Source organism: Helianthus annuus, chromosome 17, assembly GCF_002127325.2.
Source record: "Helianthus annuus cultivar XRQ/B chromosome 17, HanXRQr2.0-SUNRISE, whole genome shotgun sequence".
Classification (NCBI taxonomy): domain Eukaryota; kingdom Viridiplantae; phylum Streptophyta; class Magnoliopsida; order Asterales; family Asteraceae; genus Helianthus; species Helianthus annuus.
In genome coordinates, this window is record NC_035449.2 from 19,886,958 (window position 1) to 19,906,865 (window position 19,908).

At 39.9% G+C, this 19,908-nt stretch overlaps 1 protein-coding gene across 3 annotated transcripts; it reads left to right on the forward strand.

The window, feature by feature from the left end:
- Positions 1-1,611: 1,611 nt before the first annotated feature.
- LOC110925565 (katanin p80 WD40 repeat-containing subunit B1 homolog) lies at positions 1,612-9,655 on the forward strand. 3 transcript variants are annotated; one of them, XM_022169492.2, is made up of 18 exons: positions 1,612-2,030; positions 2,180-2,310; positions 2,415-2,532; positions 2,613-2,839; positions 2,996-3,098; positions 3,885-3,955; positions 4,095-4,169; positions 4,263-4,406; positions 4,512-4,737; positions 5,543-6,034; positions 6,508-6,564; positions 6,664-6,785; positions 7,259-7,384; positions 7,500-7,574; positions 7,701-7,813; positions 8,683-8,799; positions 9,013-9,081; positions 9,162-9,655. In XM_022169492.2, the coding sequence occupies exons 1-18, from the start codon at positions 2,000-2,002 to the stop codon at positions 9,223-9,225; spliced, it is 2,361 nt and encodes a 786-aa protein (XP_022025184.1). In that variant the 5' UTR covers positions 1,612-1,999; the 3' UTR covers positions 9,226-9,655. The 3 variants fall into 3 exon arrangements, with proteins under 3 accessions (XP_022025184.1, XP_022025185.1, XP_022025186.1); XM_022169493.2 differs by having other exon boundaries at positions 9,165-9,655; XM_022169494.2 differs by having other exon boundaries at positions 7,265-7,384.
- Positions 9,656-19,908: the final 10,253 nt, after the last annotated feature.

The following is a 19,908-nucleotide window of genomic DNA, read 5'->3' on the forward strand; positions in this document are numbered from 1 at the left end:
CATTTTTGCTGCCATTTACATCCAATTGGCAATCTGGGCTAGAATTTTCTGTTAACTTATCCCCTTTTTGTCGTTTTTCTCATTTAAACTAAGGGTATAATCGTAATTTTATGCCATAATGTATTTTAGTTGAATGAGGAAAACGACAAAAAATGGGAGAAGTTAATGGAAAATTATAACCCAGTTTATCAATTAGATGAAAAATGGCAACAAAAATAAAACTTCGATGACCCAAATATAAAATATTTTATTTTTGGACTAAGGTGAAAAAAATGACCTAAACTCAGAGACTATTTTACCATTTTACTTAAAAAAAAAGAAAGGAAAAAAGAAACAAGCTTTAAATCTTAATTACAAATTTGGGAAATACTAGACACCTCATATTTACGATACATATCACTTACGGTAGCTTTTAAAACATTTTATATACAATCAGATTTATGGGAAATACTTATATAGTATAGACTGTTCTTTACATTCTTAATTATTGTATAGATTGTTTATATCTACTAGTAAACCATAGAAAACACATAAACAACATTACATATAAAACATCATATGTAAAAATCTAACTTGAATCATACAATACAATGATTTCACATACAGAAGCACACAACCCCACTATTTATATATATGAACAAGTTCTTTCACTAGGGTATGATGATTGGTATTAAAGTCATTTAAACATTTTTTTTTCTTTTTCATGTACGTATCTATAAAATTCTTTTAACAAAGATAATATTTCGATATGATTATTGTAATACGTAAATCAAACTCTTTCGTATTTAAGTAGTTATTAATGTCAAAACTTAATTTTTAATATTTCTATTTTTGTTAATACCTATCTCCTAAGTTTAGCTAAGTGCGAAGTGAAGTGACAAAATGAAATGTCATTAGCATTACTTGCTACATTTTATACCAAATAAGTTGACATCTCGTATTCAATACATAATCAAGAGTAAAATGTCTAAGTTTATGACACTTTTGTCACTTCAGTACAGAAAATGAGGTTTTATTTTTGTTACCATTTTCATCCAATTGACAAACTGGGTTAGAATTTTCTGTTAACTTCTCTCATTTTTATCATTTTGCTCATTTAATTAAAATATATTATGGCATAAAATGACTATCATACCCTTCGTTTAAACGAGGAAAACGACAAAAAGGAGATAAGTTAACAGAAAATTCTAATCCAGTTTGCTAATTGGATGAAAATGGCAACAGAAATAAAATCTCAGATACCCAGATACAAAACGTTTCATTTTTAGACTGAAGCGACATAAACTCGGAGACCATTTTACTCCATAATCAATTTTAAATATCCTACCTATCCTTAAAATACCCACACACCTGTATCTCACTATCATTCATCTCATAACAGAGACGAAACACCTTACCACCCGACCATGTCTTTCAGAATATAACACATCTATATCGGCATTTAAACATCGATATTTTAGAAAAAAAAAGTTAGATTGCTATAATTTGAAAGAAGTTGGCACAGGGAAAAACTGTGAGGTGATTCACACTCACTTTATTACCGTGGGGTCATCTACTCATCTTCACTTCATAAACATGATATCCATTTATTTAACTTTAAAGTGGTTTTCCCTCTCATTACTCTCAAGCTAACATCAACATTATTATTAGTATTAACATAACACTACAAGCTTGGTTGGTGGTAAAAAGGACATCTCGATTGTCGTAGTAATTTTCACTTAAACACATTTTTAATCACCAAATAAAAATAAAATCTTCTGGGTTTCATTTCAATTTCAAGATCTTGAAAACCCATCTTCTCCCCCCCTCTTTCTTTCAATACTGGGGTCACAAGATTCTTGAACCCTTTTGTTTGTTACCGCAAGTTTGGATTTTTATTCAACAGAAAGCTTTATCTCTTGATTTTGAACTAGGGTTTTAGATCTTGTAAACTGGGAAGCTCAGAATATGGAGATCTAGGGTTTCTGTGTTTTCATTGGAATCTGGGAGGAGTGTATCAATGGCGACCACTAAGCGCGCGTATAAGCTACGTATCCTTTTGTTTTTTTATCTTTTAATGGTGAAACATTTGTGGGTGTTTTGTGTTACATGTGGGTTTGTGATTTTATTGGTAAATTTAGGGTTTTTGTTTTGAATCTTGTTGTGGGTATTTGTGAACTTGACCTAATGTGATTTGTAGAGGAGTTTGTAGCTCATGCTTCTACTGTGAATTGTTTGAAGATTGGGAGGAAATCTTCAAGAGTTCTTGTTACTGGAGGTGAAGATCATAAGGTTAATCTATGGGCTATTGGCAAACCAAATGCTATACTGGTAAATTACATAATTGCCCTTGTTTGTTGTTACTATGAAGAAGCTTGTTTAGATTTTTGTTACATGTTTATATACGGATCTGTACCGGTGCTTTCGTACTACAGAGTTTGTCGGGCCATTCGAGTGGAATTGATTCGGTCAGCTTTGATTCTTCTGAAGTACTTGTAGCAGCTGGAGCTGCAAGTGGTACAATTAAGTTGTGGGATTTAGAAGAAGCAAAGAGTATGTTTGCTATATAATCTATAAGTTTATCGACTATTATCCGTTTTTTGCATTATGATAAAATAGTGGTTTTCTCACAGTTGTTCGGACGCTTACTGGTCATCGATCCAATTGTATATCATTGGATTTCCATCCGTTTGGGGAGTTTTTTGCTTCTGGATCTTTAGACACGAATTTAAAAATATGGGATATAAGACGGAAAGGGTGTATACATACGTACAAAGGTCACACACGGGGTGTCAATGCGATAAGATTTACACCCGATGGTCGTTGGGTAGTTTCTGGCGGAGAAGACAACAGTGTAAAGGTCAGATTCAGAGTGTCAGACACTCAGACCACCTTTTGTTTTCGTAATGCATTTATGTAAATTAAATCATTAAAATAATAGTTTCTAGTTCTACATTGTGTCACTTTCCCCATAACGGTGGTTTTGTAATGCTTGAAATATGGACTGTTTTTACAGCTGTGGGATTTAACTGCGGGAAAGCTATTACATGATTTCAAGTTTCATGAAGGCCAGGTGCAATGCATAGATTTTCATCCAAACGAGTTCTTGATGGCGACAGGTTGGAACTTTTTGTTTCGCAAATGCTTGTTTTCACATGCTCGTTGGTACCAATATTGTTGCTTTAGTAGTGCGAATCATAACTTTAAAGTATATTTTCAGTTATTCAATTGTTGTTAGTTATGTTATTTTTGTAACGGTTAATCAAGAAGACGTATTCCTTTTGTCTCTATATACTGTCAATGAACAAGATAGTATCCTACTCATGTTATTTAACTTGATAAGAATCGGCTTAATTGTTAGCTGTGCAGTTAATATCGGTGATATATCTGTTATATCGGTCCCCAAGTAGAATATCGGTCAGCAAATCGGTACCGATGTTATCGGCAATATTGACCGATATATCGCCAATATTAGACCGATATAACAGATATATCACTTGATATATCACTGAATTATTGGTGTTGAATTGCTATATATATAAATTCTGCATTATATTAAAATTACCGATATCTCACCGAGATAACCTATATCTCAAATATCGGTCCTTGACCGATATCCGATATTTTACCGCATTAACTGCATAGATTGTTAGCTTGTAAGATTTGCAGCTCATGATAGCAGAGAGCCTTGTACTAACTTGCACCGGTTTCTTATTGAACTGCTGTTGATAATATAAAGTTTTAATTCATCTTCATTATATAGGTTACAATTACATGACTGCAATGATGGTCTTTTTTGTAAACGTTCAAAGCTCAAACTGCCAATCAGTCAACATATTATTATGCTTGATACTTTTTTTTTTTCAAATATCACAAATCTCTATGTTTGCATTTCTATCTGTCAGGTTCTGCTGATAAAACCGTTAAGTTTTGGGATCTCGAGACTTTAGAACTCATAGGTTCTGCTGGTCCAGAGGTAACATACCTTGTGGTCTGTTTAGACGATTATATTTTCTAGTTCCAATTCGTATGCCCCATACTCTCGTTCAGCTTTAAGGATTTGTATTATATGAGACACACATTATACTTTTTCTCCTTCCGTTTTCGCATTTCAGACTAGTGGAGTACGTTGTATGACATTCAATCCTGATGGGAGAACCCTTTTATGTGGTTTGCATGAGAGCCTTAAGGTGGAATCTTATTATATACATTTATTTTTTAAATCAAAACATTTACAAAATGTTGTATATATATACTGAGTATACTCATTATATGTATTTCAGGTGTTCTCATGGGAACCAATCAGAACACATGATGCTGTGGATGTGGGATGGTCAAAACTGTCGGATCTTAACATGCATGAAGGGAAGCTTCTAGGTTGTTCTTACAACCAAAGCTGCGTAGGAGTTTGGGTCGTAGATATCTCGGTAAAATAATTTTCCGTCGGTTATTAATTTGATTTTGCCATATTGTTTTTTTTTAATTTTTTTTGTCGGACTGTTGTTTTTCATACAACCTTTGATTCCATGCAGCGAACCGAGCCATATAAAGTCTCAAAGTCAAATGGTCATCAAGAACAAATATCTAACTCAAGTGGAAACCTCTCAGTTTTGACTGAAAATACCACAAAAACTAGTATGGGCCGGCTATCCGTTTCACAAACTTCAGATTCAATTGTGAAGGAAACAAAATCGTTAGCGAGGCTTTCAGTTAGTCAAAACTCGGAACCAACCAACAAGGATTCCAAAACCTTTTCATGTACGTTCTTTTGTTATCTATCTAGTTATAAGTAGGGGTGCTAAATGGGCCGTGTTCACTGGTTGGCGGGTTTAACCCGACCCGAACCTGAAATTTTAGACGAACCTGAAAATCATGTCATACATATGGACCCAAACACGACGCGGATATTCGCAGGTTGACCCGAATACGACCCATTCAACCTGGATTTTTTTACTTTTTCCGCAAATTATTAATTTTGAATTAAAATTTAATACAAAAAAAAAACACAAATGTATATAATACAATTACATTTAAATTATAAAATTTTATGTCAGTTTATAGTTATGGCATAAAATACACACCCAATTTAATTAATGACATAAAACACATTGTAAAGAAATATAATATAAATCGGGTTGACCCGAACCCGACTTGTTTTAGCTAAATGGGTTCGTGGGTTCAACCATAGATTGACCTGAACCCGTTTAGACTAAATCCAAACCCACGAATTTCGTGTTAGGTTTGTGTTGTGTTTTCGGGTCATTTTAGAACTTCACACCTCTAGTTATAAGAGTAAGTTACAGTTTTGGTCCATGAGCTTTGGTTAATATTATGAACAACCGTTCTTACAAATCATTTATTATGTGAATGGTCACTGTGGTATTCAAAACATTCACAAATTTGCCCTCGCTCTTAGTACACTGATCAAAACATTCTCATATTCAACCTATGAATTTCTTCTTGAATATTAAGTTTTAATAAACCAATATTCATTTCATGTTACTACTATTTATCTTGTGTGTAATGCTTAAGACGCTAATTATATATGGTGTACGTAATGAAGCCACAGGAAATGCTGCTAGTATTCCTCAAAAGATTTATCCAAATGTCGTCAATAAGATAAGTCCAACTGCTTCAGTTTCCGCTGGCAGCGCACCGACAGCTTCAAAACGAAACGTTACAAAAAGCCAGTCAACGCAAAATGTATCAACTTTTAATAGGCTAGATGCCGCACCTGTAATTGTGCCAAGAAACAACGTTGATTTAAGAAGAGAGGGTATTTCTGGAAGAGTACCACCGACAATTATACTGTCGAAAACATCCGATTCTCGCAAGTTTACAAATGTTAAGGATGAAGCAGAGAAACCGTTATCGTCTGTACAATCTGTGAGTGATGCAAGTGACATTGAATCAAGTCGAGTTGCTGACAGAAATAATTTTACGTCAATGAAAAGCATGGCTTTTGAAATTCCCGCAAAGGAGTCAAGCTTTGCTGATGACAGGTCTCACCAGAATGTAGTGACGGAGTCAACTCCAAGCTACCAGCCTGAAATATGTAAGTATATTATTCTCTTAAGTCTAGTCTTTAACATGGCCCCATTTATAAATATACTAAAGAATAAAATGCCATTTTCGTCACTGAGGTTTGGCCAGTTTTGCGACTTTCGTCCAAAGGTTTGTTTTTCCGCATCTGGATCCAAAAGGTTTGAAATCTTGCCATTTTCATCCAGCTCGTTAACTCCGTCCGTTTTTCTCCGTTAAGTCAGGGGTATTTCCGTCTTTTTTGTTAACTTAAAGGGTTTTGAATACCTGTACATTATGCTAAATGCTTGTACATAAAGTGAAAAAGACAGAATTGCCCTTTAAGTTAACAAAAAAGACGAAAATACCCCTGAATTAATGGAAAAAATGGATGGAGTTAACGAGCCGGATGAAAATGGCAAGATTTCAAAACTGGCCAAACCTCAGGGACGAAAATGGCATTTTACTCTATACTAAATAAAGATATCGTTATGCGAATTATTGCAGATGAAGGACGTCTTCCACGAGCAAATAGAGATGCTTTCTCTATGGAAAAACGAAGAGGTATAACGTATAATACCAATTTTTGTTCGTGTTTTCGTTTAAGCCATCAACAAACATAAATTTTGATGATACTCAACTACGTAAATATATTATATATAGGAAGAACACGTACACTTGTTTCTACTTGGGACAGAAAAGAAAGGCCTCCTTATCACGACACTCTTTCTTCTAGAAGCATCTCTGATAGTAGCTCTGCTGTCAATAAGCTATCAAATACCGTGGTATGACACTTTCTTATTGTTTTTTCTATTTTAGAATAAAATGCCATTTTCGTCCCTAGGTTTGGTCACTTTTGCGACTTTCGTCCAAAGGTTTGTTTTTTTTCGCATATAGATCCAAAAGGTTTGAAATCTTGCCATCTTCATCCGACTCGTTAACTCCATCCATTTTTTAACGTCAAGTCAGGGGCATTTCCGTCATTTTATTAGCTATTTGTTTTGGTATAAATAAACAAAAAATAGCCAAATGACGGAAATACTCTTGAATTGACGTTAAGAAATGGAACGAGTCAGATGAAAATTGCAAGATTGCAAACCGTTTTAAATTTACAAAAATGATTGATTATTTTATATAATCGGATACGTTTACAATCGTGAACTTGCTATTTGAGTCACATTTAAAACATTTCATTCTGTTCATCTACAGAATAAGATTTAACTTGCTTTTCTTCTGCTGTAATTCTCAATTTGTGCAGAAACAGGTACCTGAATCCACTGTGAAGGAAACAGGGCCCGCATCAGAGGATGACATTGCTTTGGATATCATGGGACAACATGATCAATTCGTATCCTCGATGCAGACTCGTCTGGCCAAGCTACAGGTTACTAATATTTTATTAGTTATTTTTTTTATATATTTTGACAATTTCACTCCAATCTTTTGTGGCCAAATGCCAAGAATACTTGAAAATAGTTGGTCTTTTATACCGTGTGCAGATGATCCGTAGATGCTGGGACAGGAATGATATTAAAGGAGCAATTAACGCATTGTCGAGAATGTCTGATCATGCTGTGAGTATTTTGTTTTTGTTTCACTCGGTAGTACTTGTTTTTATTTTGTTTTTTTTTTCTTGCCTTTTTTTTATCTCTTGGTGATTTTTTTAAATCCTGAGTCCCATTTTTTGTATAATGATGCAGGTGACTGCAGATATAGTCAGCCTTTTGACCGAAAAAATCGATACCATCACCTTGGATGTTTGTTCTTCTTTACTGCCTCTCCTCAATAGCCTCCTAGATAGTGACATGGATAGGTATCATGGGTTTTCTTGTTATATCGATAACATAAATATATGTATTTTTTTTTGTTAAAAAGAAGATAACATCATTTGCTAAATGCAGAACGAAAAAATAAGAGAAAAATTAACTTCTATTCTTGGTAAACGATGTATTCAGTTTATTGTTATAAATGGGAATTATAACTATAAAATAATAAACTATAAATAAGCATCATTTTTGTGCATAGGGTGTTATACCTTATGCTTTGTGGGTTTCTCAATTTTTTTTTTGTTTTTTTCACTTTATTCCAAAAGCTTTTTATATTTTGCAATTTTGACCCACATAAATTTTTTTTCCACTTTTAACTCAAAACTTTTCATTATTTTCAATTTAACCTCATAACATTTTTACCTTCGACTTTGGTCCCCAATACTTTTCATCTTTCGCAAATTGTCATTTTATGTTAATTTTAAATTTTGTGAGTTAACACGGCGCAACGTGCGTGTGTGGTTCAACGTTTTTTTTGTTTCGTTCAAATTATGCGAATTAACACGACGCAACGTGCATGTGTGGTTCAATGTTTTTACGTTTATTTTTTTCGTTTGATAAGATCGACTCGGTGTTGGAAGTCGCTAGCGGTGGTGTGACATTAGTGCTATTTAGCCTAGTTTTACGCCCCCACCGCAACGCGGGGGAGCTTAAAGCTAGTTTTATTAAATTATCAACGTCATGTAATGGTTATTAATGGGTAAAAGTGTATATACATCGAAAGCTTACCATATAATACGATACATTCTTCGAGACCACCCAAGAAGTGAATTGTTACAGTGGCAATGCTTGAAAATGATGCATGTTTATCAAACTTTCTCGATCTTATGTACTATTCTTTTTCATCTATTTTTAGGCATCGGGGAGTATCAATAGAATTACTGCTTAAACTTGTACGGGTATTTGGTTCAGTGATATATTCTTCTTTACAAGCATCATCCCCTGTTGGTGTTGATATTGAGGCGGAACAAAGGTACGTACACATACAATAAATTATTTAGCTTTATTTTTACCCGTCGGAATTTTGACCTATTTATGGTTAAACTGGTCGGTTTCGGTTATCCTTTTGTCTCTAACAGGTCAAATGGTAAAATTAAAAAAATATTCCCTATACTAGGAACCGCCAAACATGTTGAAAGTCAAACAAAGTATATTGGACTATAATTGTGATAATAATTTGTTGTAGGTTGGAGCGATGCAACCTGTGCTATCTGGAGCTTGAAAAGGTCAAACGTTCTTTGCCACTCATAACAAGGTGCGTTTTCACTTCACACTCTTCCTTTTTTACCAATATTTTAAAAGTGTATCTAAACATAATACATTGTGATCTTCTAGAAGGGGCGGAACGATCGCCAAGTCAGCGCATGAGTTGAATCTTGCTCTTCAAGAAGTCTCATGAGTTTGAGTGAAAGATTGATTTGAAACAGAATTAGGGTTTGCTTTTTAGGATAGGAAATTTGGAAAGTTCAACTGCAGTGTTGGGATGATGATGATGTACATTTGATCATATGCACTTATGCATAAGCAATGATTAACTAAAAGCTAATATGTCCTTCAAAGACTGATTGAGTTTTTGGAGGCGAAGAAGCCGCATGACATGTATACCAGTTGATCAACCAATGAAAAGGGAGTGACTGACTAATCGAGATGTTAGTAAATATTTTTCGTTTATTTGAGTGCGAAGTTGAGATCCATTGGTTCATTTTCAAAAGTACCAGTTGAGGATGAATGTTGAGATTGATTACCTGAAATGTATTTGAATTGTGTAACTTGATTGTAGGCATGGATTCTTTAAATTGTGAATGCTACCCACCTTTTGGCTTGAAAAACACCCCACAAACAAGATACATTCTATTTTATAAATGATAAGAGTAAGTGGTCTCTATTCAATTTTAAATCATCATTCTATTTTATAAATGATAGAGTAAACAACAATTTTACCCCTTAGGGTTAAAGCCAATTGGCACTCTGACCCCCTCCCAGGGAAATTTCACACCCTTACCCCAACTAATGAGAAACCATGCAATATTACCCCCTTTCGTCAAAGAACTTAACAGGTATGTTAAATGGTATATTAAATGATTATATTACCCTTTCTTATTACCCCCTATGCTTTGTTCTACTCTATAATATTACCCTTAGTGTTAAATGACTATATTACCCTTTCTTATTACCCCCTATGGTTTGTTGTACTCTGTAATATTACCCCCCGGTAATATAGTCATTTAACACCGGGGGGGGGGGGGTAATATTGCAGAGTAGAACAAAGCATAGGGGGTAATAAGAAAGGGTAACATAGTCATTTAACATACCATTTAATAGAACTGTTAAGTTCTTTGACGGCATGGGGTAATATTGCATGGTTTCTCATTAGTTGGAGGGTTAGAGTGCGAAATTTCCCTGGGAGGGGGTCAGAATGCCAATTGGCTCTAACCCCAGGGGGTAAAATTACAGTTTACTCTAAATGATATGTAATGTAATAATATTTCGCCTAAGCTAATATTCAATTAATATATTTGGGTTTTGCTTTAATCTATATTGTTCGCCCCCGTCGTGTAGCTTAGTTGGTTAAGGGGGCGTCAGATTTGCACAATAAGCTCAAGGTCACGGGTTCGACTCCGATCCTAAGCGCCAATCACCTTGCCGTTGAGTTAGACTAATTTCCCTCGCATGTTGGGCCTGGTGTGGGCCGGTTAGCGTGTCCGGACATACACATTTTTTGCACAATATATTGTTCTCTTTATCATTGGCGAATTCATGGAGTTGATTTTGGTTACTTGAATGGAGACTTTTGAAAGGTCATCCATCCTAATGTTCTCTTTATCAATGGCGAATTCATGGAGTTGTTTTTGGTTACTTGAATGGAGACTTTCCGAAAGGTCATCCATCCTAAAGTAGTCACCTAAACATGTTTGGTTGTGGAGTTCTTGTTTTATGCACAGTCGGTGATCACAAAACATACCGGTGATATTTTAAGGTTGACATTTTATTGTTGATGACGATGATGCGCTAGTTTATTATGTGATTGCTTAGATTAGGGATAATCCTTTATCAAAGTTGACTTTTTTGGGATTTGTTACTTGATTTGACCTGCTTATGTTAAAGAATGAATCTTTGTTGGTTGTGTTGTGATTTAAAACTCAAATGACGGTTGTAAAGCATTTGTAGATCCACATGTGATGATTTGTTGATTCACTTGGTGTTTTTGATGAACATAAATTGTACATTTTTATTATTTTGCTACGTGTGATGATAGTTTAAGTTGACTTGTTGACTAAGGATCTAGAAAATGCATGTTTAGCCTCGTTTTGGGTTTATCACTTGCCTTGGGACTCAGAGGTGAATGGTTGTGATCAGGTTAGGTTTTCGAGGGTTTTAGCCTCTTTTCTAAACACTTACAATTTTATTTCCTATTTGCCCCCCAACATCATTGATGTCCCGTGATCCATGAGACCGAGAGGAGATCGTATCTTTGGAAGCATTGACGATTTATATTTGGAGAGACCGTGAGGAGATCCATTCATCATCGGTGAGCTTCACGCGATCTTTTAGGTTAGCTTAGGCATTCATTCGACACCAGGAGGAGACTTTAGACATCTTGGCGATCCCCATCCCGGTCGTACCTTTGGATCCCAGTTTTCATTTAGGTGCTGTTTGTTTTCAGATGTAAAATCTCTGTAGTCTGCGAACCACATCTGCAGGCATCTGCAAGAGAAGATGTGGACCAAATGTCTGCAGTCTGCAAGGAGAAGAGGGTTTGTTTTTTTCCTTCAAAAACAACTTCACACACAACACACACAACAGGTCTGCTCTCTCTCTCTACAACCACCACCACCACCGCACCACCACCACCTCCGCCACCACCACCGCACCACCTCCGCCATCACACCACCGCCATCACACCTCCGCCATCACACCACCGCCATCACAGATCTCTCTCTCTACGGTCTCTCTCTCTCTACGATCTCTCTCTCTCTCACACAGATCTCTCTTTCTCACAGATCTCTCTCTCTCACAGATCTCTCTCTCTCTCTACGGTCCGGTTTTGACGATGGTGGTGGTGGAGGTGGTGGCTGAGAGGTAGGAGGTGGTGGCTGAGAGGTAGGAGGTGGTGGCGGAGATGTGGTGGCAGGTGGAGGTGGTGGTGGCGGTGGCGGAGGTGGTGTCGGCAGGGGAAGTGGAGGTGATGTGGGAGGAGAGGTAGTGGCAGGGGAGAAGAGGAAGAAGATGGCTGTGTGAAGATCTTTTTTTTTGAAGCTATTATACATAGCTTTTTTTTTGAAGCTATTAAAAGCTATTTTAAGATCTTCTTTTTTCTAAACAAACAGTCTTCAAGGGCTTATGTCTGCCCGCCCGCAGACATAAGCTCTTTACAGACATTATAAGCAAAAACAAACAGAACCTTATAGTACCTATTTCCCAAGAGTCGTCTGTTTTGTTAGTAGGATCCCCCAGTCTAAACACTCACCTTTCCCTGTGCTTTCCTCTCGCTAGTTTCTTGCTCTATCTCTCTCTTCCCATTTTTTGAATACTGCTTACTTAGATGTTACTTGATTTCATGCTTTTATATTTCAACTAGGACTTGACAAAGGTTTAGTATCGAGGCCTGCACATCAACGTTCACAAATTGATACCCGGTCTTATCGACTTTACTATATTACGACCGGTACACTTACCGTGTTGTGTGTTTTAGTTTGGTGATTCCATTTTAAACCCATATTGTGTGAGATTTAGATTTCCATACACACCTCGCTCCACATTATTTGTCTAGTGAAGACGTATATCCGAGGCCGGACATCACCATCGGGACGAATCGAACCCCGCTAGGACGAACGCTTAGGATGTGTCCGTGCCATATCAAGAATCTCCGAAGACGAACTCCCGTCCGAGTGCGTATGGCCGAATGATGTCATCTTAGATCAACCACTATAAATACTCAGCCAAGTACAAAACCAAGTACAATTTTCTGACACTCCATCTTAACTTTCTCTCTCTACTTTCTCTCTCTAAACCAATACTTATCCTCACGCCGGAGGGTGGTCGCAGAGGGGCCCTCCCATCTCTGCGACGAGCCTAACGGTTTTCTGTTTTGCAGGAACCTTTTCCATCTCTCTCCAAGATCCAAAACCCTTATTACAGGCTTCGGCCTAAATCTGGTTTTTTGGTTCTTCAATTGGCGCCATCCGATCCTAAAGCTCTTAGTCCTTCACTTTAGTGAACTTCTTGAGCAAAAGAACTGACAAATGGCGGCCCCAGGTTCTTTGAATCTGGGATCCACGGCTGATAGCACGCAAGTTACTGCACCAGCAAGTGTTGTCTCTACGACCTCAGCTACTTTAAGCTCAGGTCCAGGGACAACTTTGCCATTCATCTTACTCCCTACTTCGCAAACATCAGAGTTCGATGCAGAATTTCTCGCCAAAAATGCAAGTCTTCTACGAAGATTAAAAGCACAACAGGTCAGAGATGAACAGATCCTCGGTTTGCGAACCAGGCTCTTTCATGACGAAGCACCAACGGGGACTATGGGTCCCACAATGATCACTCCTACATTTTCCACAGTCGTCACTTCGGAAACCTATACGGGATATGTACAAGGTTCCTCCGGACCTTCACCAGTAATGACTACGCGAAATGAAACACAGATGGATGTAATTAGCGATCCGGAACTTACCAAGCCGTACCATCCAGTTTCTATGACAGCCAAGTCGAAGTTTAGTGCTCGTATAACACATGCCAAACTTCCTCCAAAGCTCAAAATGCCAACTACGGTGAAAAAGTACGACGGCACAACTGATCCGGATGATCATATGTTCGATTTTGACGGAGCTGCACGAGTTGAACAATGGCCGATGCCAGCATGGTGCTTTATGTTCGCACAAACTCTAACTGGAGCCGCACGAGTATGGTTTGATGCGTTGAATGAAGGTGAGATCAACGACTTTGAGGAGTTCCGAAGGTTATTCCTCCAAAATTTCAGCCAACAAAGGCACTACTCTAAAGAAATTACCGAAGTCCACAACATCCGAAGAAAGGACGGAGAGTCTTTAGACAGTTTCATTGACCGGTTTAACCGGGAAAGCATGCAGATCAGTGGGGTAGTTGATCAACTACGTATCTCTGGATTCTGTCACGGCGTTCGGAATAATCAGCTAGTCGAAAAATTGCACGAAAATCTCCCAAAGACAATGGAGGTACTCATGGAGCGGGCCAGAGCTTTCGCTCGAGGCAAGAACGCATGTAATCCTGCTCCAGAGTCAGATCACAAGATGTCTTCGTGGAAGAAAAATGGTGGATCGGTGTTTGATAAGACTCCACCGGGGAACAGGGGACGATCACACCCTTACAGTAGAAACGACAGACCTCCGCGAGGGAAAAGCTCCGGGTCAAGATTTTACAATTTATCGGATCTCTCCAAAACTCCCAGTGAAATTCTCAGTGCGGAGGGGATGAATTTCCCCGCTCCACCAAAACTTCGAAACCCAGGAGACAAAAATTCTAAGAAATATTGTGACTACCATCATGCTCGGGGTCACAATACAGATGACTGTTGGTCTTTGAAGCAAGAAATAGAAAAGGCAGTACGGTCCGGGAAGCTATCGCACCTAGTCAAAGAAGTAAAGGAAGGAAAATCTTCAGGGAATTCGGGAGATAATCCGAACAATCAACCAGCAATTTGCATGATCCGTAGGGCAAACAACCAAGGCATCAAGCGGACCAGTCAGCATTTGGCCGCCTAGATGCAACAACCCATTGGTTTCCCACCCGTCAGTCTGGAAGATATCAAGGACGGAACGGTCATAGTATCCGCAATCATTGCAGGACACAAGGTTCGAAGAGTATACGTCGACAGTGGAAGCGCCACCGAGATTATGTACAAGCAGTGCTTTCAACAGTTAGCCCCACAGACAAAGGCGAAATTGCTCCGAGTATCAATGCCTCTGGTCAGTTTCTCCGGAGAGGTGGTCCAGCCTTTAGGCCAAATCACTCTGCCAACAACGATGGGGGAAGGGAGTTTGGTTCGAACTGTCAACTTGACGTATCTAGTGGTTGAGGCAAGGTCCGTCCACAATGTCATACTCGGAAGACCTGGTATGTGCGCCTTCGGAATGATCAGTTCAACCATACATGGAGCATTAAAATTCCCCACCGAAGCGGGAATAGCAACACTGTACTCCGAATCAACGATCGGTGTAGCTGAAATACGACAGAGCGATGGTAATGCCGAGCCCCCTAATACTCTCACAGAAGAATGGGCTATACACCCACATTTTCCTGAACAAAAAATTGCAGTCGGGGCTCAGCTTCCCAAGCAAACCAAGAAGAAGTTGTGGAAACTACTGTCCAATTCACTTGACGTGTTCGCCTGGCAAACCTCCGACATGGTTGGAGTTCCCCGGTGTTTGGCCGAACATAAGTTAAAAGTGTCACACTCAATAAAACCAGTAGCCCAGAGAAAAAGAAACATGGCTCCGGCTCGTAACAAGGCCATCTCCGAAGACGTACGAAAGTTGCTGAGCGCCGGTATTATCAGAGAGGTACGTTACCAAACCTGGGTCTCCAATCCAGTGATGGTAACCAAGAAGGACAAAACCTGGAGGATGTGCGTTGATTTTTCCGATCTAAACAATGCGTGCCCGAAGGACTGCTATCCTTTACCGGAGATTGATTTAAAGATAGACTCCCTCTCAAGTTTCCGTCTCAAATGCTTCCTAGATGCGTATAAGGGTTATCATCAAATCCAAATGGCTTCGGAGGACGAAGACAAGACCGCGTTTGTAACAAATGAGGGTCTGTTTTGTTATACTAAAATGTCATTCGGTTTAAAAAACGCTGGAGCCACGTACCAGAGGTTAATGGATAAAGCGTTCAAAGATCAGATCGGAAGAAACTTGGAGATCTATGTCGATGACTTAGTCATAAAAAGCCGGGCCGAAGACGACATGATAGATGACATACTCGAGACCTTTACAAGGCTTCGGAGTATCAACCTAAAACTCAATCCCAAAAAGTGCTCTTTCGGCTTGGAAGAGGGAAAATTCCTCGGGGTGTGGGTTACACGATCCGGAATCCAGGCGCATCCTGATAAAATCAAAGCGGTAGTCTCCATGCAGCCTCCTAAAACCATCAAAGAGATCCAATCTCTAAATGGAAAACTCGTCGCCCTTCACCGTTTTGTTTCAAAAGCGGCAGATCGTTCCATCCCTTTCATGAATGTATTAAAAAAGCGAACGGCAAAAGGACAAATAGAGTGGACGTCAGAAGCAGACTCGACATTTCAGGAGTTAAAGGTATGCCTCGGGTCCTTACCCACTTTGACCGCACCAGCTACCGGAGAAACTGTCACGGTATATCTATCTGCATCCCACTTTGCGATAAGTGCAGTACTCGTAGTACACCGGAACCAGGCACAAATCCCGGTCTATTACGTAAGCCGTATCCTGAAAGACTATGAAACTCGGTACCCGATGATCGAAAAATTGGCACTCGCCTTGGTACATGCTTCCAGACGCCTCCGAAGGTACTTCCAAGCTTTCAATATAGAAGTACAGACTGATCTCCAGATCCAGCAAATCCTCAGGAAGCCAGAGGTTTCCGGACGTCTCACCAAATGGGCAATAGAGCTCAGTGCCTTTGATATCACCTATCGTACCAGAGGTCCAGTAAAAGGACAGGCAGTAGCAGATTTCCTCACCGAGGTCCCGATCGGAGAAAGCATCAAGGAAAAACCCATCTTACCGAAGGTATGGAACCTGTATACAGACGGGGCCTCCAGTAAAGAAGGGTCGGGAGCAGGGTTAATCCTAATAGATCCGGAGGGAATAGAGTACACTTACGCGCTGCGTTTTGAATTTAAGACGTCAAACAATGAAGCAGAATATGAGGCTCTCCTTGCAGGCCTACAAACCGCAGCCAAAGCAGGTGCAACCTTCGTATTAGCTCATGTCGATTCACTATTGGTAGCCAACCAAGTCAGCGGCGAATACGAGGCACGAGAAGATAATATGGTTCGGTATCTTCAGCAGGTCAACAGTTTAATCTCCTCTTTCAATTCCTGCAAAATAGTGCACATACCGAGGAGCAAAAACAAAAAAGCCGATGCTTTAAGCAAACTAGCATCCGTGGCATTCTGTCATTTATCAAAGGAGGTCCTAGTCGAGACCCTGCAGATTCCGGCCATCCAACAGACGAAGCCAGTTATGTCAATTTCCATGTCCGAAAAGTCTTGGATGACTCCGATCGTAGATTACTTGAAAAATGGGACGCTTCCAGAAGACAAGGCTCAGGCACGGAAACTAAAAGTGAAAGCGCTGCAGTATCAGATGCACGATGGTCAACTCTACAGGAAAACCTTTTTAGGTCCGCTCCTAAAATGCCTAACCCCAGAGGAAGCAAGTTACGTTATCAGGGAGATCCACTGGGGAATATGCGGCATCCACGCGGGGCCGAGGATGGTTATAGCAAAAGTCATGAACGCCGGTTATTTCTGGCCAGGAATGCACCAAAGCGCGATAAACGAGCTCCAGTCCTGTGAAGACTGCCAACGCCATGCTCCCATAAACCATCGTGCCAAAAACAACCTCGTACCCGTGACCTCGGCCTGGCCGTTTCAGAAATGGGGAATTGACATCGTAGGTCCTTTCCCTGTCTCCACCGGAGGGGTAAGGTTCCTACTGGTTGCCATCGACTATTTCACTAAATGGGTCGAAGCTAAACCCCTTCGGACGATCACGGGAGACCAAGTGCTGAGGTTCGCATGGGAAAACATAGTATGCAGGTTCGGAATGCCCCTTTGCATAGTAAGCGACAACGGGAAACAATTTGCAGAAAAGCCGTTTAAAACATGGTGTCAAAGAATGAAGATAGAACAGTGTTTTGCTTCGGTAGCCCACCCCCAGGCCAACTGGCAGGTGGAAAGAGCTAACCGAAGTATCGTAGAGGGCATTAAAAAGCGACTGGGAAAGGAGGGCGTCTCATGGGCGGATGAACTCCCACACGTCCTATGGGCGCACCGTACCATGCCCAAAACAAGCAACAAAGAAACCCCTTTTAGTTTGACATACAGAACCGAGGCCGTCATACCTGCCGAAGTAGGGATCCCCACTCCGCGCGTACAACAGAGTCAAGAGGAGAATGAACGAGAGCTCCGTTTGAATCTTGATTTAATCGAGGAAAGGAGAGAGCTCGCAGCGATCCGGGAAGCTAAGTATAAAAAAGAGTTGGAAAAACACTACAACTCTAAGGTAAAAGAAGCCCGGTTCAAGGTAGGAGAGTACGTGATGCGGAGCAACGAAGCGAGCTTGACGGAAGGAACGGGGAAACTAGCCCCCAAGTGGGAGGGACCTTACCAGATCAAAACGGCCGGAAAAGACGGGGCGTACACTCTATGCAAGATGGATGGAACCTCCGTCCCGCGTACTTGGAACGGAATACATCTGAAGAAATGCTATCTTTAGGGCTATGTTATGAAATAAATAAATTGTAAAAACGGAAGCCGTGAGCTCCGTCATCTCTTTCAATTTTTCATGTAAAGCGGATGTTTTTTCCCGCCCAAGTTATATTACAAGAACCGCAGAGGGTTGTACCTGCGGATTTATTGAAAATGTTTTTACTCTATACTCATCGGAGAAATTTAAAACTCCGAGCCAAATCAAGCGTTGCAACTTATGAAAAATTACCGGCCGAACCCAGGGACCCAACCCTAAAAGGAAAGGACGAACTGGCATCGTTCGTATCTTCCTTCAAAATTATCCTTACAAAAAAAAATGGATCCACACCAAACAAAAGAACGTTCTAAAAAGATTAAAAATGTACACATCAAAAGCATGGACGCATGTAAAAACAGTTACATCAAATATAACCGGATCTAAACAATCCGGAACAAAATGAATATCATTCACAAAAAAGGATAAATTGTTTGAAGTAAAAACATCATTACAAATCAACAGCCTGTCAAAACACTGGCCGAAAACACCATTCAAAGATGCTGTCTAAATTAGCTAAAAAATCCCAAGGTGCATGCCTCAAGGAACTGAGCATGTCCACCTCATTTCTCCGAAGAATCGTCATTGGCAAATTGAAGGGCTTTCTTGATCTCAGAAAGGGGCGCGTCGCTGAGCTTGGGAAGATCCTCTACCACTGGAAATTTGAGGGTATCAAAACAGGCAATCGCCGTCTTTAGTTCCTCTGAAGCATTGCGGTTCAACAGCGGAACCTCCTTATAAGGAGTTTTTCTCTGCAAAGCGTGAACGTAGCCAGCATGCAGACCCGAGTTAACGCCCACCACGCTCATCGCATTGTTAACCCCAGCCACAGCAGCAGTCATCTCCTTGCCTTTGTGTATGTTTTTCGCTAGAAGTTGTGCTCCCTCCGAAAGCATCCAAACCTTCGTCTCCTGGAGATCATTCACTTTCGCTCTCAGAGTCGCATTTTCTGCCTCCATCTCTTCGATACGATCCTTCAAATCGGCCTCCCCTGATTTAAGTGCATCATGCTCTGGGGAAAGTGTTAGAAAAAACAGAAGAAGAGACTAACAAAACAAAGGGAAGGACGTACCAGCCACCATGCTCTCATAAGCAAGACGAGCACTGGTGAGAGATTCCTCCATCTTCGCCAAAATTTTCTCATGTTCTTCATCTTTCTGCTTCATTGATTCGGAAAATTTTTTTTGAACTCCGATGAAATTTTATCTCTATCTTCAGCAGCGGCCGCGGCAGCCGCTTGCGACGATTGATTTTGAGCAATCAAAGAGTTAACTTTCTCCTGTTGGGTCCGGAGGTCCTGGGCCATTTGGGCTACCTTCTTCTCCACCTCCGGGCTCTTGAGAACTTTACACTTCAAAGAACGAACTTCTTTGTCCAAATTCTCCCGCACACTCTCTGCCTCAACCCACCTGCGGTAAAGCTCCGTCACAAAGATATTAGATTGAGCCTGGTTAGTCAAAACCGCGGCTCCCAAATCAGGATTCTTCATCTTACGGCTCCTGACATGGTCAGTCGGAGTATTAATATTGAAAAGCATCGTTCTGGCTGTTAAGGTATCCATCACCGTATCTTTGTTCCGGATGTCCCACTCGGGAATG

Coding starts and splice junctions, on each gene's coding strand:
- LOC110925565 (XM_022169492.2), top strand. CDS start 2,000: ATGGCGACCACTAAGCGCGCGTATAAGCTAC. Junction 3,099..3,884: donor CGAGTTCTTGATGGCGACAG/GTTGGAACTTTT, acceptor TCTATCTGTCAG/GTTCTGCTGATAAAACCGTT. Junction 4,407..4,511: donor TTTGGGTCGTAGATATCTCG/GTAAAATAATTT, acceptor GATTCCATGCAG/CGAACCGAGCCATATAAAGT.